The 27,284-nt window shown below is 38.2% G+C and overlaps 1 protein-coding gene across 17 annotated transcripts; it reads left to right on the top strand.

Moving 5' to 3' along the window:
• The first annotated feature begins 653 nt into the window (after nucleotides 1–653).
• Nucleotides 654–27,284, top strand: BCLAF1 (BCL2 associated transcription factor 1). 17 transcript variants are annotated; one of them, XM_075145894.1, is made up of 14 exons: nucleotides 1,292–1,423; nucleotides 6,963–7,101; nucleotides 8,171–8,244; nucleotides 10,344–10,467; nucleotides 11,352–12,257; nucleotides 13,741–14,412; nucleotides 14,526–14,695; nucleotides 17,443–17,548; nucleotides 18,485–18,569; nucleotides 19,288–19,463; nucleotides 20,609–20,789; nucleotides 24,430–24,576; nucleotides 26,274–26,483; nucleotides 26,631–27,284. In XM_075145894.1, exons 4-14 carry the CDS (start codon nucleotides 10,364–10,366, stop codon nucleotides 26,634–26,636), a joined length of 2,763 nt encoding a protein of 920 aa, XP_075001995.1. In that variant the 5' UTR covers nucleotides 1,292–1,423; nucleotides 6,963–7,101; nucleotides 8,171–8,244; nucleotides 10,344–10,363; the 3' UTR covers nucleotides 26,637–27,284. The 17 variants fall into 17 exon arrangements, 14 of the variants coding, with proteins under 14 accessions (XP_075002007.1, XP_075001999.1, XP_075001994.1 ...); XM_075145896.1 differs by having other exon boundaries at nucleotides 6,937–7,101; XM_075145903.1 differs by having other exon boundaries at nucleotides 1,295–1,423; nucleotides 14,266–14,412.

Genomic DNA, 27,284 nt, shown 5'->3' with positions numbered 1-27,284 from the left:
GTGCATTATCAAGCAGCCTCCACATTTATTGTGTCTTCTTGTTGGTTACAGCAAAAGCTGTAGCACATGAACTGCACTTGAGCTACAGGTTAGTTACCCCTGCTTAAAGGAAAAAGCTTAAAAGAAGGAGAGAAGGAATTGTATGTCTCTCTAGGCCAGGCTGCTCATCAGTTAACCACACCTAAAAACTTTCACTGCGTTTATGATTCAGCACCAGCCACTCATTGGTTGCTGTCTTCATAGAAGGCCATGTTTAAAGAACTTAGTAGCCAGAAAAAATTATACACTGTATTATTAAAACACCACCACAGGTTAGATAGATCTAAGCAGTGCATTACTTTCTCTATGCAGGAAACAGCAAACCACCATTTGGGGATTATGTCTGCTTCCCACCTTCCATGCCTTTTTCCTCTGTCAGTTGGTTTTGGCTGCCTCCCAACTATTGTCCCCTGAATTTAAAAACTCTGCTAGTATTGTGCATATGCATCTTTTCCTGCTCTTTTTTTTTTAATAGTTTTTTTTTCTTGCCTCAGAAATAATCTGCAATAGCCTTTTAAAAAATAAATCAGCTGTGTTAAGATGTGAGTAGCTCAAATTTTAGGACCTCCTCAGCCGACACGCATCTTTGTGCATCAGTCAATACTGTTCACCCACAGCCCTTTGTTTGACTTTTTTGGTGGTTCAGAAACCCTTCGGGCAACTTCCCCGGGCGCGCTTTTCCCAAACGTTGCGCTGCTGTATCGCAACCAAGCGATACGCACACATCTGCTGCAAAAGCTGCTGCAGTAAAGTACCGCGGCTACGCGATCTCCTTCCTGGTGCAGAGGAGCATCGGATGCAAATGCTGCTTGATGGTGATCCGCTGGCTGGGCTCCGCTTTACAGACAAGCGCTTCCAAGCAACGCTTGTGGATGGATGCACACCCCGCCCGACAGGTAACCAGGCAGCGGCTCGGCCGGGGGAGCGGCCGACCTCTCAGGTCACTCTTCGGGGAAGGAGAGGATAAAAGGCGACAGCTTTTAGTCGCGGCGGGGCGAGAGGAGACAAAGAGCTGCAGCCGGCGGGGCACGGAGCGCCCGGCTGTGGGAGAGTGTGTGTGGGGGGGGACACACGTAGGGCAGGGCCACGCTGCCCCCCCGGGACACAGGCCCAGGGGCGACCTGCGGTCGGCCACCAGCGCCGTGGGCCGCCATCTTCCTTGCGGACGGCTACCCAAAACCAAGATGGCGCGCGGGCTGTGAGGGGTGCTAGGGTTTCCCCGCCCAGGGCGGAAGTGACGTATCCGCGGCGGCGGCCGCCCCCCGCTCTCTATGGTGGTTTTTTCTTTTTCCTTTTGGGCCCCGCGTCTCTTCCTCCGGCGAGACGAGAAATGGCCGCCAAGCCGCGATAAGGGAGCGGGGCCGCCGGGAGTTCCGCCCGCCAGGTGAGGAAGGGGCGGAGGTGAAGGGGCTACGGGGACGTTTTGCGGGACGCTGGTGTGCGTAAGCCGCGGCCGAGCCGGCCCCGCGGTGGAGGGAGCAGCCCCACCTTCCCCCCGCGCCGCTCGCGCCCCCCGCGCGCGGCCGCACCTCCCGCCTCCCCTCCCCCCCGGCCCGCGCGCCGCGCCGTCCCGCCCTTCCCCGCCGCGTGACCTCGGCGCTCCGCAGCCATTATACTCTGCGTCCTCCCTCCCCGCGCTAGCCGCGCCAGCCCCCGCGGCGACGGGCCCAACCGCTCCCCCGAGGAGGGGCCGGGCAGCCGCGGCTGCTGGCGGGGCCGGGCGGCCGCCGTCGCCGCCCTGACGCGGGCCGCTGCCGCCGCTTCCTGTGGGAGTCGGGCCGAGCCGGCGTCGCTCCTCCCTGGGCCTGGACGGCGCCTCGGGGAGCGAAGGTAGAGAGGGAAGGGGCGGCGGGAGGCGGCTGTGGAGCTGCCTTGAGCTGGTTCGCGGGTTCTGGAAGCCCGCCGCGGGGTGGGGGTGGGGATGGGGATGGGGGCGCGGAATGGGCGGCCTGCCCCATTGGGCCTCCACCCCAGCCGACCTGAGTTTGCAGCCTTTCCGCCCTCCTTGTGGGAGATAGGCCCGAGGGAATCGCCATGCAGCACTGGTTACAAGAATATAAAATCTCCCCGTTATCCTCGCGGGTGTGACTCTAAGGAGGGAAACGGTGCTGGGGTGAAAGGATGCTTCCCGGTGTTGGATCAGCCTTTACGCTCGTTGGAGGAACTTGCCTTCGGGCACGACTGCGGTTCAAGTGCTTGTGCCTTAAATACTCTGCTCCTGCTTGTCTCCCTGCGTGTTAACTGCCCTGTTTAGAAATGCCCGCAAAAGCCGGTGAGGGGCTGGGGTGGGTTTTATGCGCCTTTCTGAAAGCGGCTATTGTATTCCCGGTGTTGATAGTACCGTAGTATATTTGCAGGATCGTGTCCTTCTCGTTTGCTTTGTAAACCCCCTACTTTTCGCCTTTAATGTTCTTATGAAAATCAGATTCTTGTTTTGTGTGTCATGGTGATCGTGTACGAAGTCAGTACAACTTGTCACTTGTTTATCTCTGAGGTCAAAGTTTTACCTTAACAGTAGCAGTTAAATTTTACTACAGAAAGACCCGGGGGCATGCAAAACAAAGGAGTTCTTGACACTGCAACTAGTCACTGCTTTATTATAAATATATAAAAACATCTCTTAGAACAGTTGTTCTCAGTGTGGGAAGGATTGATTAAAGAGCGTGGGGTTCTAGGAAAATGCTGTCTAGCTGTTTCCTTCCTCCTCTTTCTCCTCTCTGATAATCTCATTACTTTAGACAAAAGTGGGGAAAATAAGAAGGGGTAGAGGCTCTGGCTCTGAGGTGCACTCCAAGCGTGCAGCTTCTTGTGGCGGGGAGGGTAGGAATTGCTTCCTCCCACTCATCCCTTCTGATGTTGAGTGACAGGCTGTGCTGAACGGCAGGAAGAGGTTTAATGTATTACATATATCAGTACTTGGGGCGTGACTGCCTCTCTTCTGAGCACTGGCTCAATGGCTTGAGCAAGGCTTTAGTGGGCCTGGCTGTAAGGAGGAATTCCTCAGGTGAAGACTGTGGCTGAGAGAATCTTTCTCGGGGGAAGGGGGAAACAGGGGGGAGCATGTACCATGGCGAAGGGCCTGTTGCCTTTGGGGATGCAGAAAACTTGGAGTGGTTGTATGAATTTAGAAAGGGTCAGCAGGGAGCTGTTGTTTGGAGCTAGGGTGCAGGTATTTGGATGGATTAGATTCGGGCTGGTTGTTAAGGAGAGATTGTGGTGTAGGAGTTTGAGGAATGCCAGAGAATGTTTGGGGTTTGTTTACAAGTAGTGGAGATAGGTGAAGGAAACTCCTGAAGAAAGTAAGCCTTTGGGTTACAACTGTATTCAGTTTATCTGTGTGAGAGTTTCTCCCGAAGGTGTTCTGAAAAAGTGCATTGCTGTCCTGTTCATCGTGCTGGCACTGGCCTCCATGCAGCTTTGTGGTAAAAGGGATCTGGGACGTGATGTGGCTGAAAAGTCAGCTTTGTCTTTTTGTCCAGAGTAGTTTTCTTCAGTTCAGTGCTCCAGCTCACCCAGCACCTATAAGAATATCAATCTAGGAACAAATGAAGAAGGGAATATAGCCTTTTCTGCGGCAGCATGCTCAGAGTTTCTTGCAAAGAGATTGTGGAAACCACTGTGTAAGGGCATATGAAAACACAGGCTTTAAAACACAAAAAAATAACAAGGATGGCTATCCGAAACAACATGTATCCAAAAGCATGCAGATTCCTTTTTGGGTATTGACAAAATTCTGAGAAATAGTCGCTTTGATTTCTGTGTTTTTAGTTAGAGGAGAAACATGCTTTTGTTTGCCAATAGTATTACATAAAAGAACAGCTACCAATCATATGACGTTTTTGCAGAGCTGATTTTACTGTTACTAGGATGCTGGTTTTTGACTATAGAAAACAGTATAAAATATTTGCAAATTAAGAAATGAACGAATTGGGGAGAAAAGGCCTTTGTATGTTTTACTGTTCCAATTGACTTTTCATGCTGTGATTCTTACACGGGTCTGTTTTGTCTTTGTAACTGTGTGGATATTATGAAGATAATATTATATAGCAAGCATATAAAATAGGGGGGAAATATGCTTCCCAGCTCTTATTTGTACATTCCAAGATAGTTTGGGCAAATTTGCTATGGTATTTTAGTATTTGTAGGATTCTAATTGGTCATCTGAGTGATACGGGTTTACAGTCACTAATGAAGTGCGTTCTATTCTTATTTGTGATGTGCTGCTGTTAAGTTTGTTGGCATTAAAAAAAATAGGGGGGAGGTGAGGAATGGATAAGAAAGCATGGCAGATGTACAAGCACTGAATAGATGCCTTACACTACTGTCTCAATAAGACTGACTTTCTTTAATTCAGCATATGTATTATGAGAGAATATTACAAATTCTGTGGGATTTCTTGAAGACTGTCCTATCCCCTTTTGTTTTGTCCTGGTTGTATAATCCTCATTTTTTTTGAAACCTGAATCTCTGAATGAAAATTCATTTTGGCAACAGCTTGTGAATTACTTTAACAAGATTTTGAATTAAATCTTCGTGACAGCTTTCAAGTAATGCTTAAGCAAGAGAAATGTAGACTACTAAATAACTAAATGAAGAATAGCTAAAATAATGAAGCTAAGAGGAAGCAGTGTTTTGCTAGTGTAAGTGGGGATAAGTGTACTGAAATGTCTTCAAAAACTTCCACATGGTGTAGACTTTTAAAATGGCTAAAATATGTTGCATCTGCAGTCTGTGTACTCTGAGAAAACTTTAACATCAGTGGTGTAGTAAAGACTCTCTTAAAAGTAATGTTTAAAGGGAATTGGAAACAATTTTCTATGTCCTTCATTTTTCTTTTAAACATAGCAAATGCTAACAGTGACATTTACTTCCTCGTTATTATGGTGCTTGCAGTGGGATAAGCCTGATGCTGTTGTGTATGTTGTTTTTGCTTAATGGTCCCACTTGCTGGCTGAGACTGATTTAGGACAGCCAAAGATCCTGCTGTTACGTCATTAAGAAACTTTTCTTGACTCCCTTTTTGGTCATGAATGTGACTCAGTATCTGACAGGTAGTGGACTATCCATTTTTTTAAAAATGTCTAGGTTTCTGTGTTAAGATTTGGTTGTTTGGGGGTGGGATTTTTTTGTTTGTGGGGGTTTTTTTGGTGGTGTTTTATTTTATTTTTTTTCTTTAAAGCTGCTTGCAAGTACTGTTAAAAAGCTTAACTTCCAAGTTTGTTGTGGCTGATGGCTTTGCCAAGCTAGTTTCAGGGAAGCTTTAAGACTGCAGTGCTGCCAAAAGTAGCAGTCCTGTCTGGCTGCTATTGCAACTTCCCTGTGTTGGCGCAAATGTTTGTGGGGCTGTGTCATGAACCATATCGGAAAAATCATTTGTGTTGAAACTAATCCAGGTGGTCCATACATTTCCTGATCTAATTCACTATGTGGCTGCAGAAATACTTGTGCAGGCGTAAGGGAGAAGATCATCAGGAATGTGAGGAAACAAAGGATAGAAAAGATGGGACTGTTTCTTTAAACTAGTGGTGCCGACTTATTCTGGTTTAAACTACTATGGAGCTACAGCAGCTTCCTTTGTAATACCTAGATTTTCTGACACAGGAGTGAAATGGTTGAGAGCCAAGCACCTCTTTTCCCATATTTAGGGCAGAAAGCAAGGGAAAAAGAAGCTTGGGTTCCAAAAAGCATGTGGATTACAACCCTGGTGTTTCAGGCATAGGCCATGTTCCTAGCAGTCGTGGTCCTCTTAAAAAATGCTCGGTGTTAATGATGACATCTTGTGTCACATTCTTAATACACACCTTTGGCAGACTCTGGGTCTCTTCTGAGGTTAGTCCAGAGAGAAGCTTCATGCACTGAAGCGAGAAGGGCAACTAGTCTTTTGACGTAGCGATTGATGTTGTTCTGTAGCAACATATCATGCTTAGCACCAATTTTTCGTTGCCCTTTACCACCCGTGCCCTTACTTGATATGGTGTAGCCACTATGGACTGCCAATGAGCACGAGAGTCTGCAGGAAGAGGCTGTGGGTGATTTTACTTGATACTATGAAACAATATTTTGTAGTTGTGATGCTTTCAGAGGAATGTGTATTTTATCTGCGGAAGAGTGAAGCATGTAGAAGCTTACTGCTATAAAGGAGCTGTTTTCCTACATATTTCTGTATCTACCACTATTCTTCTCTAAATCAGCTTTAATAGAGGTTAATCAAATTTTAGATTCTTGCATATTGTGAGAATATTTACACAGACCAACCTTTCTTCAAAAACCAGCTATGTAGTCTTTTCACTTCTGTTTGTAAGTATGAGAGTTGTTTGGAAAAGGGGGTTTTGTGTGTCAAGCTTTTATCTATTACAGTTAAATGGAAACAAAAGCTGCAAATCATTGAGGTTTTTTTATTCAACATTTAAGGTTTTCTATTCAAAACTCTTCTTTTAAAATGTTATATCCATGCTCTTCTTTTTTAAAAGAAAAAAAATTAGGGAGAAGGGTGGCAAATATATTTTAGCTGCCAGGGTTGGACATGGTATATCCAATGGCTGTTTTAAAAACCGAAAAAGTGTGGCTACTTCTCACCTTTGCCAGTTGCTAGAAAAGATTCCTAAAACTGTGCAGAACCAACTGCCAGACTTTGAGCTATAGTAATTTAAGAACCTGTCTTCTGCCTAGAGGTTTTAAAGGTGAAGTAACTATCCTGTTCTGTGTCCTCAGGATCTAAAGACTTGTCTAAACTAGGATTTTGAATTTCAGCTAACACCAACAGATTGTTTCTAAAACTCAGAAGTAGAGATGATTTAAATATTGATTTAAAATCTCACTGAACTTCAACCATTTAGCTGAAGTTTGTATTATTTTTTCTGTACTAGACTACTGAATGTCTTAATTAACCTTTGCTAGCTAATATCATCTCGCCTTTTGTCTAGACAAGATCTGAAATGGTCCGATACACTACTGTGCTCCTTCAGAGACTCATGCTTGCTGATGATGAGAAGTAAAAACTTAATCTTATTAAAGCATATATTTTGTAGAAATTGGAAATATCTTGGTCACTACTAGTGAATGGTAAGTGGACTTTTGAAAGCAGTGGTTATGAACACAAGTGCTACATTTCTTCTTTTAGATGAAGAAAACATTGACAACATTGTGAACAAGTGTGAAAGTGTCATTTAGGAGCAGTGATGTCTTACGGCTTTGGCTTTAATGAATAAATTGTTGAGATGCAGAATTTCTGGGCGATGCATCCTGTCTGTATTGAATTGGGACAAAATTCCGAGCTGCTTGAGTAGAATTGGAAAGTTTGCTTAATGTTGAGTCAGACTACAAATGTACACATAGTCTTAAAGCTTTGAGGAAGTTAAAAGCTGAGGCCAGTGAAAAGTTCGTACTTTTGAGACTGGCTTCATTATTACAATTATGCTTTGTTTCTGTATACCTGTAAAAGAGCTCAGTTTTGAAGGAGGAGGTGTTGGTTATTTAGGTAAACTCATATATGTATGCATTTTAAACAGGAAGGTATAACAGAGTAATGCTTTTATAAATGTTGCAGAGAAACCTAAAGATAAAGCTTTCACTGTTGTCCTAAGTCCTTATCCCAATTATTTTTTTTTTTTTTTTCCCCTAAAAAAGATAGCTCTGGTTAAGTGCAAAGCTGTATGTTAGAGTTCAAACTGGTCCAACAGTTTGCCACTGTCCTTTTTGCCCCTTCCTCCTGGTCGCGTGCTGTTCTTTCCCCCATAATCCAGCTCTGGCACTTATTAGGCCCTTCATTAAGCCAGTTCAATGACCTAGCCATATGAAAGTGATTTCTGGGTATCAAGAGCTTGCTCACTGAAGGACCCAAAGGGTGTCAGGGCTGTTGTGAAGGTGAGGATAGTGTGTTATACAGCCCTGTAAGCAAGACTGAAGGAGGAGTGATCATGTATGGAAGGGGAAATAGGATTTGCCCCTTGGCAGTGGCTAGCTGCTACAGTCTTAACATGCAGCTTCACTGAGTCCAAGAGTAAATTTGCCATTTTTGTGTGTTGTCTTTTCATGATAAACAGATGAATGCTTGAACCCATTTAAGCAAAAGGTATTACCTGCCCTTTAGTAAAAGTTCATGTTTTTGACAGTCCCTTTTTCTGTTCTATAGGGATCAGTATTGCTGAAAGCACAAATAGAGAGTTTTGAAATAATTGCTTCATTGGCACCAACTAACGGTTTGAGGTAAGATTAACTTAATTCTATTTTTAAATGTTCTGATTGAACCCAACCATTTAAAATGAGAATTGATTTTGTTTTCCTAAAATTTATGCTTGCAATAAGAAACTACAATATATAAAACTTTCTGAAATTAGCGTATCTCTTGTAAAGGTCAGTTGTTGTGCAGTATATATGTACTTGTCATATATAGAATGCAAACGTATAAATGTTATTGTTGAATACGGGGAAAATCAAACAAATTTCCTTCAAAGCTGAGGTTGGGTTGTATTATAAACTTATTGTTTGGTGTGAAAATTACTTGTAATAGCAAAAAAACAGAGTTGTTTTTTCTATCACTCTTGGAAAATTGGTATGCTTCATGTCTTACAACAGTTTAAAAACTCTAAATTTATGTTGCCTGTGAGTAGATGAGCATAAGAGATTGTAAGCCATTTTCTGTGAGTTTAATTGAACACAGTGAATTAGAAACGATCTTCTGAGTATAGGCTATGTAAATTTGCTTTTTAATGGAAGGAGCCAATAAAAGACAGCATTCAACATATTCTTCTCCAAGGTAAATAATTTTTTCTTAGTTAAATGGAAAGCTAGTTTAGGTTAAAATTAATTTTTTGCTGGGTTAGTTTCAGATGAGGTTACATCTCTTTGGAGCCATGCAAACTCTTGAGTTACTGTGGTGGGGAAAGTCATGTGGGGCAGGAGGGACCTTTTGATAGGGGAAGGGTTGGTCTGCTTTTTTTTTTTTGGGTTCCCTTATACAGGTCTAAAATCTCTGAAATTTTGTTAACTTTAAATTAAGGTCTAATGCTGTTTATTTGTCTTTACATAATCGAAATATCACCCAGGTAACAGGAAAGATTATATGAAGTACCTTATGACAGAAAGTGCTTGTTTTGTTGAGCTTGTATTTTCAATACAATAATTTTGGGCTTTCATGCTTGTTTGCAATACAAAAGCTAAATGTTTGTTTTTTCCATTTTTGTTTTAATTATTATTAAACAGTGATGATTACAGATATTGAGCATACAAAGGCCTGAAAATGTGTAGTTACTTATCCACGGTTTATATTCAGGTTGTTTAATGTGACCCTTTTTTTTTTTTAAACTGGGCAATTTCAAAATAAAATGGTAGTGGGTTAAAGTTTTTATTAATAAAATCGGGGATTTTAAGCTACTGATCTGAAAAGAAAAGTAAAAGGTGTATAATTTTTTTTATAGTTAGCACTAATTAATTCTAAATATTTATTATGACTGTACATAAGAAGAAATGATAGTTTATTATGAGTTTATTTTCTTTTAGGACTCATTGCTTTATAATCAGTTGTAGTTTTCATAGCTCAATGTGAGCTGAAAAATACTGAATTCTGTTACAAGCCATAATATTTAACTAGTTGTTAAAATCTTTAAGTTGGCCATGCATTTTACATGTAGTTTAAAAGGCAAGGTTAACCTAAGAAGAGGCAGGGTGGGCATATTGACCAGTGGAAAATCGGATCAGCGTGATTAGCCTTTAGTACAGGTTGTTAAGAGAAATAATACCCCTGGCTCAAGCCAACAACTGCTGGACAGAATACTTCAGGGCTTTTTCTTTGCTTATTTGAAAGGTACATTGTAGGGGACTATAAAGTCCTTCCAGAGAAGGGTCGGTGCATTGAAAATGCAAGGAAACTATAAACCACACAAATAGCAAGAATTTTGTTTAAAGTATGTTAAAATGTGTAATTGTTCAGACTCATATTATTTCTTGCCTTAATTTGCAGAAATGTTTTTTTCTGTTGCTTCCTCTCTCCTTCTACAGGATCAGTTTGCAATTAAACCTGGAAAACATTTTACTGTTATACTTTATCTCTTCAGGCAAATTGCGTGCGCTGTAGCTACATTAAATTCTTTAAAATGCGGTTGAGCTTTTAATTTACTAATAAATGTACTCATATCCTCTTCAAAGTTCTTTTGTTTAGGAAATGCTATACCTCTTTCTAATATTCTCATTTTAGCATATAAAAATTTTGTTCATTTATATTTACATGATTTACATGAACTCTAATAGTTGCTTTCCTTTTTTTGTTTTTTTTTTCCTCTCCCCTCACTGCTTTTCCTTTTGGGAAGGAGTATATCTACTGGGAAAAATGGGTCGATCTAACTCCAGATCACATTCTTCAAGATCAAAGTCCAGATCTCAGTCCAGCTCTAGGTCAAGATCCAGATCACATTCTAGAAAAAAGAGATACAGGTAAATTGATGTCTTACTACATGAAAAGTTGGCTTAGTATATTAGTTTTTGCCTGGAAACTATTTTTTACTTGCATGATGCTGTGGCAGAAGTGAGCCTGGGATCTTAGTTCATTTTAGGCAGTAGGTAAATTCTGCTTTGAATGTAACTTCTGTTACTTTGATTGTTTAATACTTGGCTGTTCTTGTCTTTTCCTGTATCTCAGGATAATTTCAGAATGCTAATGGTTCTTTGTGATTTGTGGCTTGTTTGCTTCTCCCTTCCCCCTTTACATGATGTTTTCTTTGTCCAGTCTCTTTCCCTGTGATTTGTTCTGTATTTCTCATGCAGCTTTTCAGATCTGGAGTAACTTAAGGCTTCAGCAGATAAGCTTTGCTGTATCTTGTCTTCCCAGTTGCCTCCAGCCTTTTCCTCATCTTTCTTACTAGTGGACTAATATTGCCATCTCCCATAAAAGAAGTGGCTGAATTGAATGTTTACTGCCTCATCAGCTGCTGTCCACATGCTGGCATGTTAAACTGGGAGTCATGTAACTTCATGTTCCAGGCTGTGAACCATGGTGGCTGAGGAACTGAATGCCATGCTCCAGGGTGGTGATAATCTCTAATAAAATGGCAGGGCAGGCCACTGAGGCTGGTAATGTCTTAATCATGTGATGCTGAAGTCCAAGTTTCACAGTCCTTAGGAGTATAGACATGTTTATTAAAATCCTTTGAGACAAATAATAAATAAAGATAGATTGTAGAAGTTACTTTAAGACTATTAGTCCGTTTCCTTTACCATTCTGACTGCATTTGAAAAATCTAGCATTTAGTGTCAAGGTACTTATTTTTTTTTTTCAATTCTCCAATTGTCAAATGTTAACGTTTGCTTTTTAATTTTAGTTCTAGGTCTCGGTCAAGGACATATTCACGATCTCGCAGCAGGGATCGTGTTTATTCTAGAGATTATCGCAGAGATTACAGAAATAATAGAGGAATGAGACGTCCCTATGGTTACAGAGGAAGAGGTAGAGGGTATTATCAAGGAGGAGGTGGTAGATACCATCGTGGAGGTTATAGGCCTGTCTGGAACCGAAGACACTCCCGAAGCCCTAGGCGTGGCCGTTCACGTTCCAGAAGTCCAAAACGAAGGTCTGTGTCTTCCCAGAGGTCCCGGAGCAGATCTCGTCGATCTTACAGATCTTCCAGGTCCCCGAGGTCCTCTTCATCTCGCTCTTCATCCCCATACAGCAAATCACCTGTCTCTTCCAAAAGACGTGCGTCTCTGGAAAAGCAGGCAAAGAAAACTGAAGGGGCTCCTTTGCAAGATAGCCCTTTGAAAAATAAGTCACAAGATGAACAGAAAGATGCATTTGAACATGACCCATCAGAGTCTCTTGACGATTTTAATAAATCATCAGCAGCTTCTGGCGACATTTGGCCTGGCCTTTCAGCGTATGATAACAGTCCAAGGTCACCCCATAGTCCCTCTATTGCCACCCCACCTAGTCAGAGTTCATCTTGCTCTGATGCCCCTTTGCTTAGCACAGCCCACTCAGCAAAGGACACACCTCAGCATTCCCATTCCATTCAGCATAGTCCTGAGAGGTCTGGCTCTGGTTCTCTTGGAAATGGTTCTAGCCGTTATAGTCCTTCTCAGAATAGCCCATTGCATCACATCCCTTCGAGGAGAAGCCCTGCAAAGACAATCCCATCACAGAGTGCTCCCCGTGAGGAGGCTCGAGTGCGGTCGTTTTATCCTGAGGGTGGCGAACAGGAAACTGCAAAAGGTGGAAAGTTTATGAAAAGGTAAGAATTAAATTATAAGCCTAATATTGCCTCTTAAAATGCTGTCTGTTACAGCGTTTTGACAAGATCATCACTGTGCCTTGAAAAACACAATATGGAATGCTATGGAGGAAATATTACTAATTATAGTCTGGTTGGAATTGAGCTTGAAACATATGCCTTTTCCTCCTGCTTCATGTTCTTGGCCATTGGCTAGTGGAGATAGGGACATGTATCCCTGAGGAAGAATTGGTTTGTGCGTTTCCTTTACAGTGTATTTTCTTATACTCCATTTACTGTTAAGAAAAATCTTAATTGGAATAGTACATCAGACTTGCTTGTTTGATAGTGAATTCTGTTCAAGTATTTTAAAATTTTAATGCTTCATGTAGTTTGAAATGCAAATCTTTTGGAAGTCTAAAAATGCAGATGTTGTACAATGATTTCTTTGTTAACATAAACAGCATCCATTGCTAATTGTGTGGTGCAATATGACAACTTTGATGCCTTGACTTTCATTACTTATGAAAGAGGGTAGGTCTTGGTATTCTTGGAACATAATTGTAATGTGAAAGACAACATATTTGAAGTTGAATGTATATTTTCCAGTTAATGTAAAATTCTTAAATTTGCTCTTAAAATGTTTGATATAGTAGTAATTCTTAAAAGTTGTAAAAATCTTACTGACATTAGAGTGTTCCTTTCTAATGTGACTTGTACTTCAGTGGATTTCTTATAAAATGAAGCATAGAGCAAAGCTGTGACTATGCTATATAGGTTTGATTGTAGGCTTTTAAATGAATTTGTCCATTCAGTGATTTGTTATGTAAAAATACACTGCTTAGAAGATCAAAAATACTACTTCCCCTGGGTTAGATGTATTGGAGTTGGTGAACGTATTAGGACCTATGTGAAAATAGTGCATAGATAAGGCAGTGGCTGAAATAATTAATTGGTAAGTGTGTATCTGTGTTTAGGAGAGCTGCCTTCTGAAGGTTCCCTGCTTCCACACAATATGGTGAACGCATTAAGCCTGTGTCAGATTTTGGAATTCTCTTAGAAATGTGCAGGATCTTGAAAATAATTCACTTTTTTTTTTATGGTACTCCCGTAACTTTTTCACTAAAAGAAGTACAAAAATGAATTGCTGTCTGAATTATGAAATTTTATGTGAATTTGATGGAAAGAATGACTAGTGCAAGAGAATGTGAAACTGGGTACCAATAAAGAAAGAACAAACAAACTACTAGCTTTTTTTATAAACTCAAGCAGAGAATTTCTAGGTGTTCTACCGAAAGGCATTATATTCTTCAGATGCCTCCAGTAGTACATAAATGACAGTGGGTACAGCATTAATGGTGTGCGAAGTGTTGCATGCTAAAGTTGAATTGCTTAGAGGAATGTGTTTTCTTCTTCTTGGTGTGGGATTGACACAAAAGAGGAATGCAAGTGAACTGGAATGAATGCAATCCAGAGTTACCAGTCTCTTCTTTGCTATCCACAGGTACACAGATGAAGAGTCTAGAGTATACCTGCTTGATAGGGGTAATACCAGGGAGAAGGAGGCCCAGAAGGAGAGAGGATCAGAAAAAGGGAGGACAGAGGGAGAAAGGGAATGGGAGGAACAGGAAACTTTAGATTTTTTCGTTGATAAAGAGACTGGGAAAGAAAAGTTTAATGACTCTGAAGGGGAGGACACAGAGGAGACAGAGGATTACAGACAGTTCAGGAAGTCTGTCCTGGCAGATCAGGGTAAAAATTTTCCTACTGCATCTCACCGGAATGCTGAGGAGGAAGGAACCAAATACAAATCTAAAATATCAATCAAGGGCAATAGAGAGAGCGATGGATTTAGAGATGAGAAAAGTTATAAGCTTAAAGAGACTGGCTATGTAGTGGAAAGGCCTAGTGCAACAAAAGATAAGCACAAGGAAGAAGACAAGAGTTCTGAGAGACTAATGATGAAGAAAGAAACTCAGTCACCTGAGCAGGTAAAGTCTGAAAAGCTCAAAGAACTCTTTGATTACAGTCCCCCTCTACACAAGAATCTGGATGCGAGAGAAAAATCCACCTTCAGAGAGGAGAGCCCACTTAGGATCAAAATGATAGCCAGTGACTCCCATCGTCCTGAAGTTAAACTCAAAATGGCACCGGTACCTCTTGATGATTCCAATAGGTAAATTATTCCTATTTACAGTGTGGTTCTCCACCTGCCTGCAGTGTCATTCATCTTTATTTAAACTAGTGGTTTCTTTTTGTGTGTCTTTTTTTGTTCTTCATGCATTTTAGACCTGCTTCCTTGACTAAAGACAGGCTGCTTGCTAGCACACTTGTCCATTCCGTCAAGAAGGAGCAAGAGTTCCGATCCATCTTTGACCACATTAAGTTGCCACAGGCCAGCAAAAGCACGTCAGAATCATTTATTCAGCACATTGTGTCCTTGGTTCATCATGTCAAAGGTATGTATTCAGTTTATCGTACCGAATACACGTCTGACAACTTCATTTAAGCCTGTTTGCTATCTCTAGTACAGGAAGATTTCAGCTCTCTTTTAATGTTGATTTAAACAGACTTTCTTCCTTTTGAGGTACACATAAAAATAATTAGAAAAAGAATAGCCACAGAAGCTAGTATCAAAAAAAATCCCAAGCAATGTAGAGCATAATAACAGTTACACTATGTTTCTGGATTAATTTTTGAGCCTAAGTAGCATATGAAGTTTAATTTTTTCAGTGTAGTCGAGACATACTACATTGGTCAATCTTTTCTTATTTAGTTTTATTTTAATGGCTCTAACATACAGTTTCATATCAAGCGGTGCAGTGTGGGTTGACAGGTGTCTTTTACACTGTAAATACAATGGCATTCCTTTTGGAGCACCCCAGAACTCATTTCCAGATTCTTACTAGAAGGTTTTTTTTTGTCTCAAAATAATAAGATTTAAGAAAAATTGTGCTCTAAATGATACTAAAATACACTGTGATATTTCATTTTATTCCTATCTGACAGTATTGCAGTGCTGGAGCCAGGAGTTTCACTTGCAGGAACTTGGCAGTGGCTAAATAAACCTCTATTAAATGAATTATACACTAATTATTTTCTGATTTTACAGTAGTGGCTGTTGCTTACTATAAACACCCCAAAAACCTCAACCAACCAACAACCCAAAAAAAACCCCCCAAAACCACCAAAAACTAAACCTAAACCGTTGAAGTAGATGTATTTAATTCAGGTCACATATCCTGTCAAAGTTTTCTGATGGAAAAAATAGATAATTCCTTAAAATCCAGTGAGGATATCTGGAGAGTTCTTGAAATGCTTATTTTCTGTAGCATTTACTTTATTTCACTGGGTTGTTGTCTTGTTCTTGTGTTTAATGTACTGAGATAACATGGAAGAATTTGCTGGTGAAAATAATTTTGCCATATCATCGTGCAAAGGGAGAATGTGGAAATGCTTAATTAGGTGACCAATAGCAGCATATTTGTCTGTAAGCATTGTTTTTTAAAGATGCGTTAGCTTCTAAAATTGCAAAGATTTGCATGCTAGAAGTATGTGCTAAGGTTCCCTTAAAAGCCTTATTTTGTTGGCAAAATTCAGATTACTAAGGCCAAATGATTTTCTGCATTTTGAATTACTTATAAAGAAGAAAGTAATAGTCAACAATACTAGATTATGATAATGTGTTAGATTAAAAAAAATTCTTATTGGGACACCTGTTTAGAGTATAATGGTCTTTGTTGTGAAAGTAATCTATTTTATTGATATGTGAAGAGATTTAAGGCTCAATCCAGTAAGAGCTTCTGTAAGTTTTTGCTTATATGGTACATAAGTAGGCTGTAGGTGAAACAATATTCCTGAAACTCTCACATGTTGATCACAGAATAGACTGTTTTTCTTTAAACTTTTGTGTATTAAACAAGTACCTGGTAAATGTAACAGCTTAACAGCCTATCTGGTCAAGTTTTTAGAATATGTACAGTTATGGTTGTTTTTGAAAGCAGAACCTCTCTTTAAGTTTCAAATTTACTGTGGTCTGTGATCAGATTTTAGTAACTCTTTTGACAAATTGAAGTTATGTTCATTATTGGTGTGATGCGACCAGTCTGAACAGCTCTTTATTAATGTAGAGCTGAAAATGCCCAGTGATGTTTTCTTTTTCATTGTAACTAGGTCCTGGAATGTGTTTTGAAATGGCAAAATCCATGTTACAAAAGTAAAATAGCTGTTGAAAGATACAGATGCCAAACAGGCAAAGTTGAACCTTCTGTCTTCCTGGCAAAAATGGCATAAAAACAGAGTTGCTAGCTCAAATTCCTGTGTTTGATGGAATTATGATTGAGGCACTACCCTTGTAGTGGCCGTTTCAAGTTTTAATGGTTGGTTATGAGACAAATGCTGGATGCCGGGCGGTAAGTTGATACAGATGTATGTTGACCTGTTAAGCAGATAGCTTGCTTCATATGTAACATTTCATAGCTCATGACTTTATGTATTTCTATATTACATTTAAACACATTTGTTGAGCTGGTTTAAAAACTGAGTTTTGCTGTTGCTAATTTAACTGTCTCTGAAGGAAAGAGAAAATTTGTCAGAGAAGTTGTCAAGTTTGCCAAGATGCCAGATGCTTAAATTAATTTATTTACATATAGGTGTGTTAATTGCATTGGATTGTTTATCATCACAACTTCAAAGCAAGAAATTTTATTCCTTTGAGAAATGACTTGTTAGGTCATTCGTGTAGTTATTGAAGCATACAATACTTAAGTGTTTTCACTGAATTAACTTTTATTTTAAGTTAAAGATGAGATGACTAGTAAAGTGTACTTATTGCAAGTATTCATGACTAAAAGTAACTTCATTTTCTCTTATGGGCAAAGTAGAAAATAACTATTAAGAAATTGCTCCTTTCTCTTTCATTAGAGGAAAATGTCATTGAAAATGAGCAAGTCCAATCATTAAATGATGCTTGAATTAGATGTAACACAATCATGGCATAGTTATAAGTAGACTTGCAGTGATGCTGTGCACTGTTACTTTGTTTGGGTTACAGAATGTGTAAAAATAGGGAAGACACCACATTTGCTTGTCTGATAGATTTATTGAAAATGCTGTTTTTGCCTGCTACTTGCCTTTCTGTCAGGAGTAAAATACCTGTCAGTTGAATTAAACTAATGAAACAGTGTTTTTCTATTGTAACCAACAGAGCAATACTTCAAGTCAGCTGGAATGACCCTAAATGAGAGGTTCACTGCATATCAAAAAGCTACTGAAGAACACTGCACCCGGCAAAAGAGCCCAGAAATACATAGGTATATATTAACTGCATATGTAGATGCTTTGTGTTTTAAATAATGTCTGCTAATATTTCTTTTGAGAACCCAAAATGTTTTTTCTAATCTGTATGGAGTAATTTGTCAATTTCTGTGTCAATACAAAATATCAAAAAAACCCCACCAATACCCCCTTCTGTAAAAGAGAACTCATCTGAGCCAAGTCTGGCTTCATCTGTGGTTTTGTAGCAGATGTCTTCTCTACCTCTGTATCTCATTTGGGATATGTTTACTTTTCTCACATGCAGTGCTCAAATATTGAGGGGCATAAGTCTTGAAGATGAAAAGAAGCCCTGTACATGCATCTTTATTCTTCAGTGTGAAATGTTCCATCTCATACTACTTTAGTTTTTGTGTGTGTTAATTTACAGCAGTTTTTTGAAAAATCTGAGAGCCTGAAAGGTAAGAAGGTAGGCATGCAGATGTAGTTTCTGATCATGTGCTATAGTTTTATGATGCAGTGTACTATATTTGTGTTGCATGTGAGGATGTATTATATCCATATTCAGTATCCAACTTTGTAAGTTTTCTTAACTGTTAAGTATTTTTGACTCTACAGCAAACTATCAGTGTTGATGATTTCTTGGGGGGGATGGATTTTCAACTGGCTACATGTACTGATCTTTTGAAATAATTCATTAAACATTTTTTGTATCTTCAAAGCTGTACTTAAAATGTGAAAAATCAAACGACTTATTTTCTGTATTTGTGTTTATAGCATACTTCACACAGAACAGAACCAAGGTTCTTAATTTTTAGTCTGCTTCTGTATTCTGATGGTGGGGCTTTATATGAAAAAAGTTTGTTCTACTGCAAAAATGCCTTGTTTCTCAGTTTTCTGTTGAAAAGAAATGTCTGAGGCCATTAACAGTCACATACACATATGGCAAGACACTGCTTTTATTTTACATTTAGGAGGATTGACATCTCTCCAAGTACCCTGAGGAAGCATACCCGTTTAGCAGGTGAAGAGAGAGTCTTTAAAGAAGAAAGTCAAAAAGTAGGTTCTAAGTAAATGTCCTATCTGTATTTCTAAACTTAATTTATTGTGTTTCCCTTTAAATCTGAACTTCAAGTTTGTGTTTGTGTATAAAAATACAAAAATAATTTGTATTTATTGTATCTGGAGTACTTGCATTTAGAACAATTTTTTTTTCCTTTGAGTAAAACATGTTACCAAGAAGCCAGTTTATGTAGCATGATTTTGCTATATTGATAACATGGTATATAAGGTCAAGTCTTCTCCCACCCTTCCTTTCTTCTTGGACATTTCTTGACCAGTTTTGTGGCAGTAAGCTGCCCAAGGACAAAGAATAGAAGGGGGAACAAAAAGGTACTAAGGTGGTCAGTGAATAGTATGGTTGAATTGTAAAGGTGCTTGTGCTCTGTTAAAAACAGTTCACTAGCAGAAATGAATACTTACACATTCTCCCAAACCATGTATTATGGTCTTTCTGAATCAGAAAGTAGATACCCCATTGGCTTGATGGGAATGCTTGTTTGAAACTGAAATTCTTAGCTCTTCTTTTTTTAGATCTAGCTATTGCATGTAAAGGGCGTTCACTTAAAGTCAATTTGTGTGCTGAAGAGTTTGTTGAAAAATAGGTAAATTCTATCTCGCTTTTTTGAAAATTGATGCACAACTTGCCTTTTCATTCAGATTCTCTTCTGGATGTTTTATTTCAAAATTTTGTTCCAAAATATATATTTGTTTACAGGGAGATAAAAAATTAAGGTGTGATTCTGCTGATCTTCGACATGACATTGACCGACGTAGAAAAGAGCGAAGTAAAGAGCGAGGAGACTCAAAGGGTTCCAGGGAATCCAGTGGGTCAAGAAAGCAGGAGAAAACTCCAAAAGATTACAAGGATTACAAATCTTACAAAGATGACAGGTAAATATTTCAAGTCCCTATATAGGTTTTTAGCTTCTAATTAGCCTTTTGTAATTGTAAGCTTAATTGCTTTCAATTTTCAATGTATAATGGAACACTTAAATTTAAACAATTAAAATTATTTGTTTTACAGCAAATATGTATTATCTGTCTTTTACACGGCTTATGGTGGATGAGGACAAAAACTTTGGAATAGCAAGCTAACACTGAAAAAAAAAATGACAAATTAATCTGTCCTATTATCCAGGCTACATCAGGAGGTTGGACTTCAATGCAGTACATTTCTATAAACAGTTTGTGTAAGAACTTTGGTTCGTTATGCTTGATTCCGCACTTTTTCAACTCATAACACCCAGAGTATGAGAATCTTACTGATACTTAGGTTTTTAACATGGGTGAGAAGGGGAATTTTTATTTTTGTCTAAAGCTAGTGGGCTGTTTTTAAGAAAAAAAGTTAGCATATCTCAGTGGATACTGTGTAGCAGTGGTAAGAGTTACTTCAGGTATGACCTTCTTTGAATAGAATATTTAAATCTTGTAAATTGGGTCAAATTAGTACCACTATGGGGTTACTAAAAGTCTTGCTGTAGGAATTTTTTTTCCCTTTGTACTGGATATACAATGATTTTTTTACTTACGCTTCCTGTTTCCCATTTACTTTCTGACTTTGGTATCCACGTTATCTTCCACTGGCTAATTCCATACAGCCATCTACGTAGGGAAGCCCACACCTTATCTTCTCAACAGTGTGCAAACTGAATTATGTAAAGTTACTGTAAAACTGTGCCTCGAGGGTTTTCTTCCCTTCAATTTCTGTTTTCCTGCCTCAGAAAAAAGGCAGATCTTAAAAGTAACAGTCTCTTCATGGCATCAAAAACTAGAAAAATTGTATTTGCAGTTTGCAGACTGCTGCTTTCCAACTCACTAGCAATAATTTGTATTTAGTGCATTTAAATGTGTAAGAGGAGGCTGGAAAGTGGAACTATACTTCACCTTAACGTCTGAAATACGTAACATATATGTGACTTTATAACCAGAAGGGGGATAGTTTTTCATAAAATATAAAGAGACCCCTTTTAGTATAGCATGTTACAGACCTCCTAGTACTTTTAAAATAGCACACAGTGTATCTTTTTATTTTTCAGTAAACAAAAAAGAGATCAAGACCGTGCTCGGTCCTCCCCATCTTCCTCCCCATCTTCTTCCTCATCCAGTTCTCGAGAAGAAAAGGATTGCAAGAAAGAAAGAGATGAAGAGTTCAAAACCCACCATGAACAGAAAGAATATTCTGGATTTGCAGGAGTCAACAGGCCAAGAGGCACCTTTGTAAGTTGCTCTCTTATTCTTCCCCCAAATTATGAACACTTCACCAATAGTAACAGGACAACAAAAAAAATGAGGAGGTGTTGCAGTGATTAATGTTAGGCTAGACTTCTTTCATAGCAGTGATTCTTGAATTCTTTCATGTCATGTACCAAACCCAAAAAGTTGTTTTTTTCCCGGCACTGCCCAATACTAGTTAATTGGTGTGTAAATATGCATTAGCATGCCATTAGAGACCCTAGTGTAAGGGTGGGAAAAATGATTTCTTATTTGTTCCTTGCTCTTTTATAATTATGTTGTTTCCTAACAGGATCTGAAAATTTATCTTTCTGTAAAGATTAAATCTTGTGATCTGTTACCTCTTAAGTCCCTGCAGCTTCTGGTTTTCCCTGTCATTTTCAGTTTGGTTTTGCCCAACTGTGTGTGATGCCTGCAACTTGTTAAATAGAGAAATTAAAAATTACACATCAACAGCTGTATTGAGGAGAGTAGATGGTATACTTGTTATTTTTCAGTGTTTATTTGGCCTGGACTTTTTAGCCACAGTGAGCATGAAAGCTCATTAATTTATCTCTGGAATGTGTTTTAGCATTGTGATTTGGAAAGTGGTATATTGATCACTATAGTCTTCAGAAAAATTTTAAAGTTAAAAATTGCATGTTAACGTAATTACTGATATTTAATTGGGAAATGTAGACGCATTAGGAAAGACTAGGAATCAATAAAGGAGGCCTTGAAAAGATAAGGAACACTTTAAAAAAAACCCCAAACAAACAAAAAACCCCCCAACACCCCTCCCCCCCCCCAACCAAACCCCAAAACAAAACACAAAAAAAGACAAGTTCCATGTTAGGGTGGAAAAAATGTCAAATAGATTTACATAATGGGGAGAAGTAATTTCATACTTTCACAGTAATTCATGTAGCCTGTAATTAAGACTAAATAATGCTAAAAGGCATTGTTTGGTATAAATTGAATTGTTTGTAGTAGTGTAAAAGAAGTTTTGAACTACACACGAGGGTGTCTGAAATGCACATGGGATGTGCAACACTTGAGTTAAGGTTTGAATCTTTCATCTAAAAAACTACAGCTACTTAGAAGAAAATGCAAAGTTCAACACTTCTAACACTAAAAATATATCATTTCCTCCTTTCTTGTTACTTTTTTATATAATTACACTAAGGAACAGCTATGTGGCATAAATGTATAAACCCTTAGATGGTATAGGCATCAAATGTGACAATATCAGCACAATTTCTAGCTGTATAAGCTAGCAGCACTGAGTTAAACAAAAGTAGCGCTTAAAACCCCTTGTCCTCTCAAAGAGAATCAGTTGAAGAAAACTTATAATTGGTGGAAGTCTGACTGCTTTATAAAACCAGATTGTACATATCGTGAAAGAGATACTACTTTACATGAAATTTAAGTAGATGTGAATTGGAAATTGAATAGACTTCTACTAATTTAACTACTGATGACTGCCAGTTCTGACTGTGCAATAATAACTGGTTCATGTTCCCTAATGACATACATGGTCACGCACAGGCTTATTGAACAAACTGTGTCTGAACAGGAGAATCTAAATAGGCCAACCTGTTGACTCAAATCTTCTCTTTAGGGTAGTAACAGCTTGGATAGTATTGAAACATACAGACTGGCTAGTGTAGGAGTGTCTTTGTAGTTCAGGCTAATAGTAGCTGCATTCCAGTAAATACTGCTTTGCTTTTGGAGTAAATAAAATGTTTTGGTTGTGAATCCTCCCCAAATCAGGAAGCCTTGATACACTGGGAGAGCATAGCTTGCTGGATAGGGGAGACTTTAATGTAAGCTAAGCTGTCAATTTCATGTTAAATCAGCAATGATTTTTCACTAACACTTGCTGATAGACTATAATGTTTAATTTTAGGCTTCTTGTACATAAACATCATGAATAGTTTTGAAGTAGGAACACAGAAATAAGGATAAGTAGAATCTTTTAATGACACTGTCATTAGTATCCAGCTCCTAAAGAATTGCGTGTGTAACAGTTCTGATCAAAAGGAGTTTTTTCTTTCTATAGAAAATGTACTCTGTCCTTTTTGTGATGGTCTTTGCAATAAGTAAGCCCATAAAGATAACACCGTAGTGGATTTCGCCTCCCGTATTTCTTTGCCTGAAACATGACCTGGCCAGGCAGGGTGGTGGAGTGTTAGTACAGTTGAGGAAAGCTCTAGGTATTTTTCTTAAAGGGAATTTGTTCGTGGGACCTAATACCAGGAAATGCTGATTTTTTTTTTTTTTTTTTTTTTAAATCCTGTCATCGTTTTGTCTCTGCATCCTTTTCCCCCCCCACTGTGATACTGCTTATTGTGCCCTAATTTTGTAAAGGTTTCAAAGCTATTGGAAATAAAGCATGTATTTCCTCTCTTGCACAGTTTTCTGCAGGTGTAGTCTGTCACTTTCCAAGTGATTCTCCAAGAAATTCTTTTTTTTTTCCCTCCCCGTCCCCATTTGCCTACAGTGTATTGGATAGGTCTTGTGAACCTTTATGGATTGTTTTTCAGTCTGTTTGATTTCAAAGTAGTTTTAAAACTGTCCAGCGTAAACTTTGCATTAGAAGTTTTGGAGCTTTGTGGAACTAAGTATACATAATATTCCTCTTTCAAGTTAGTTAATTATATCTTTTTTTGGGTCTATGTTTATGGAACATACTTATTTTTAACAAATGAAAATAATTTCCTGTCATGTTTTTGTACGGTTACTCTGTAGACCCAGTTCTGTGTTTTTAACTAGGCTGTTTATGGAAATCATGTTCTGTAGTAACTGCAGGTTTTAACAGCCTGTCTTCCCAGCTTAACCTTTCTTCTTCCTTCGAATGAGGATATAAACTCTTGTTTAATGTTTTCTACAAGCTAAAAACTTACATACTGAGGGAACTGTATATATTACTACTAAGTGTATTCTGAGTTAAGTATTTTCTTTATTGCTATGAGACTTTTTAGCCTAACATTTTAAAATATTTAATATTTCTTTAAATATTTGAAAGAATATTTAAGACACTTGTTTCACTTCAAGCATTGCTACTCTGTACAGTACATATTGATGATTTTTCTAAGTAAAGAATTTACTAATTTGAAATTTAATTTGGCCTAAAGTACATTTCTGAATCTCAGTTGAAAGCGTTTTGAGTAACACAAAGTGGATATACTTACTTGAAAACTGCATTGTTTGTACGTATTCTGGAATCATTTTCTCATAACCAATATGACTGAATCCATAAATGACCTTTCTTTTCCCCCTGACAGTTTTCTCCCTCTTTCAATCGAGTTTTTCTGTTTGTTCTTGTCTGTGAACAGCTTCAGAAGCTTCTTCTGACCTTTTGTTGCAACACACTGGTTTACCCGCAGCCAAAGGAAATTTCTTTTTGGTGGTTGTGGGTGTATTTATGCCAAGAACTCAAATGTGTTTCAATTAAGTTTAATAGAATCATTATTTCAAAGTGAGTGCTTGAATATATTACTTAAGGTAATATGTTAATTTTGAAATGGTTTTACACTTGCAGATACTGTAATTAAGTACAGAAAGAGCATTTTCAGTAATAGAGAACTTGAACTCTTCTTTGTGGTTTTATGTAAATGGATTAAATGACATTTTGGTTAATCAGTTTCGAATTAGGGGCAGAGGAAGAGCCAGAGGAGTCTTTGCTGGAACAAATACTGGTCCCAGCAACTCAAATACTACTTTTCAGAAGAGACCGAAGGAAGAGGAATGGGATCCTGAATATACCCCAAAAAGCAAGAAGTACTTCTTGGTGGGTGTGGAGAACTCAATATCTTATGCATGCTTTTGTTTTTTCAAATTTTCTACAAGCGTAGAAGTAGCATGCATGTAGAGACAGGGACTTCAGTCACGTAACTGTGAGACTATCGGGGTTGTTGCTGTAGTGCCTGGTCTTTCAGCAGCACGCTGGCAATCGCTGAGGCCTGACACGGAATTCATCTCCAAAACTTTCATCAGTGAATGGGGAAAAAGGCAGACTCAGGCTAAAATTACTAATAACAAATTTTAAACCCAAAAGACTTTTGCCATCTTTTCCTGGATTTATGTCTGTCTGGCATTTGAGCTTTGTCTTAGGTTTGCCTGGAAGTCTGCAAAAGTGGAAGATCAGGAAAAGCTGACAGTGTTTGTGGATGTATGTAGGCTGACTCTGTTATTAGTTATTAGCAGTCCTTCTGATCTTAGTTCAGTAGGGTGATAGTCATAAGAAAATCGCCTTAGTTTTGATGCCTTTTTCCCATCTGGATTATGAAAGGAGGACTGTTGATGTAACCACCCAGTAAGTAATGTGGTATACTGAATATGTAGCCTCTGTTCCAGTTGATTTCCTTAACAATGCAAAAACTTCTAAGGATATTGTTTCACCATTGAAAAATGTTAAGTAGTGAAGATTAGACCTTCTATCGCATTAGAGTTTGTCACAAATACATTAACAGGTAGTCCAAGAAATAATGCAGTCGCAATTGGGATGTTTGTACAAGGAGTTCTCCTCCGCCTCCCCACACATATGTAAACTTTTCTGACCTCTAAACATAGCAAGAGATGTGATAATCTATTCATTAAGAAATTCTACCATAGCTAAAACAAATAATTGTAGCTATTAAACTTTTTTCTTATCTCTAAACACATTTTAATTTTTAAAAGAAAAGCCACCCTTTAACTGTTCTTACAATATATAATTGTTAATAAACTGCTTTATATAGGTGTGGTTTGTGTTTAATAGTTGAGATTTCTTTCCAAATCACAAGTAAAAAAAGCAGATGTTGAAGCAAGTGTACCTCACTCTTCTAAATATAAACCTTTTTTATATTAAATAATTGTCTGTAGTGTTCATGCAGTGCATGGAATGATTGTCAGAAGATTTACCAAACTGTGTAAAGCTGTATTTGGTAGCAAGATAGCAAACTTTAAGCTTATTAACCAGAGAAACTCAGCTGTTGTTTGTTGATGTCAGATTTAAACAGTTTAAACTTCATTTGCAGAGATGAAGCAGGGTTTCTGAAAACTGCCTTCAATTACCTTTCCTTAATAAGTAAAGATCTCTATCTCTGTATTAAAGTAAAAATAATAATAATAATAAAAAAATCCTAGCACATTCTTAGATCTTCTTCCTTTAAAATCACAGATTTTTTTTCCTCAAAACTATTGAGTAATTCTTTCTTCTGACTGAAGATAAGTGACAAATAACGTATTTGTTACTCAAACATTTTAGTAGACCGACAGCTAACAAGGGCTCTTAAAACAATTTTATTGTTTTGGTTTTAGTTATAGCATCATGAATTGTAAGGATATATTTCATAATGTATTCTATAGATTATGATCTGAACTGTTAAAAAGTTCTCTTAATTGGTTTTTTCCTATGTATAGTATAAATTTGATACAGAGTACTAACATTTAAGGGGTACATTTAAGAGATGTTTTAAGCTTATTCTTTGTCTCATATTATTGTAGCATGATGACAGAGACGATGGTGTGGATTATTGGGCCAAAAGAGGAAGAGGTCGTGGTACTTTCCAGCGTGGCAGAGGGCGTTTTAACTTCAAAAAGTCAGGTAGCAGTCCGAAGTGGACACATGACAAATATCAAGGGGATGGGATTGTGGAAGATGAAGAAGAAGCGATTGAGAATAATGAAGAAAAGGACAGACGCAAAGAGGAAAAGGTAAACAGTTTAGCGAATTGCAGATTAGACAATTTATTTTGCAGTATCTGAAGTAATTGTGTTGGCTGTGGCAGGGGATCACTTTTAAAGGTTTCAGAGTTTGGTTATTAACAGTTTACAACAAAACTGTTTTCTTTCTTTCCACAGGAATAACCCTGGAAGAAGGTTGTAGCTGAAAGAGCAGCTCTTGCACCATCCACACAACATTTTTAATATGTTTTTTTGTTGTCAAATGAATGTAAGCATTTTACTTAAATTTTACTGTTGGAAAGTAGTTTAGAGGGATTGTTTTTGTTTTAAGCCTTTAGAAAAAAATCTTGATATAGTAAACTATGTTAATGATCGTACAGGTAGAAAGTAAAATATTTGTAACAACTTTTAAGAAATTTTACTGTTTGTTATATGCAGTGTAATTCTGCTTTGTCCAAATATATGGTCAAGTACAACTCTAAAAGTTTTGATTCTCCCCTATGTCTGTGTTTTATTCTGAAGTAAACTTACAGCTCTGCGCACCTGAAATCTTGGAGCAGCATTTTTTATAAACTCATTACTACTTCTGTGTTGGCTTTTCATAAGAAGTGTATTTAAGGGTAGTTATTCAGTCATAGTGTAAGTACAAACAGTTGTGCAAAATACTGATTATACATTAGTTCACAAGAATCACATTTACATAGTGTGTTAGTGATAAACCTGAATTTTTCTTCCACCATGCTGGAGAGTGCAGCAAGAATTTTATCTTTGAGAGTGAAGTTGTCACTCTTGTTGAGTAGCCTGAGAAATACATATGTATATAATACGCAA

This window comes from Calonectris borealis, chromosome 3 (assembly GCF_964195595.1).
Source record: "Calonectris borealis chromosome 3, bCalBor7.hap1.2, whole genome shotgun sequence".
Lineage (NCBI taxonomy): Eukaryota > Metazoa > Chordata > Aves > Procellariiformes > Procellariidae > Calonectris > Calonectris borealis.
Note: the sequence above shows the minus strand (reverse complement) of the source record. Positions and strands in the feature narration are given on the sequence as shown.

Bases quoted from the DNA above. Each gene is read 5' to 3' on its own strand.
- BCLAF1 (XM_075145898.1), top strand. From the start codon at position 10,364: ATGGGTCGATCTAACTCCAGATCACATTCTTCAAGATCAAAGTCCAGA. The intron at 19,464-20,608 runs GTAAATATTTCA...TTTATTTTTCAG, and splicing joins AAATCTTACAAAGATGACAG to TAAACAAAAAAGAGATCAAG. The intron at 20,790-24,429 runs GTAAGTTGCTCT...TTGGTTAATCAG, and splicing joins ACAGGCCAAGAGGCACCTTT to TTTCGAATTAGGGGCAGAGG.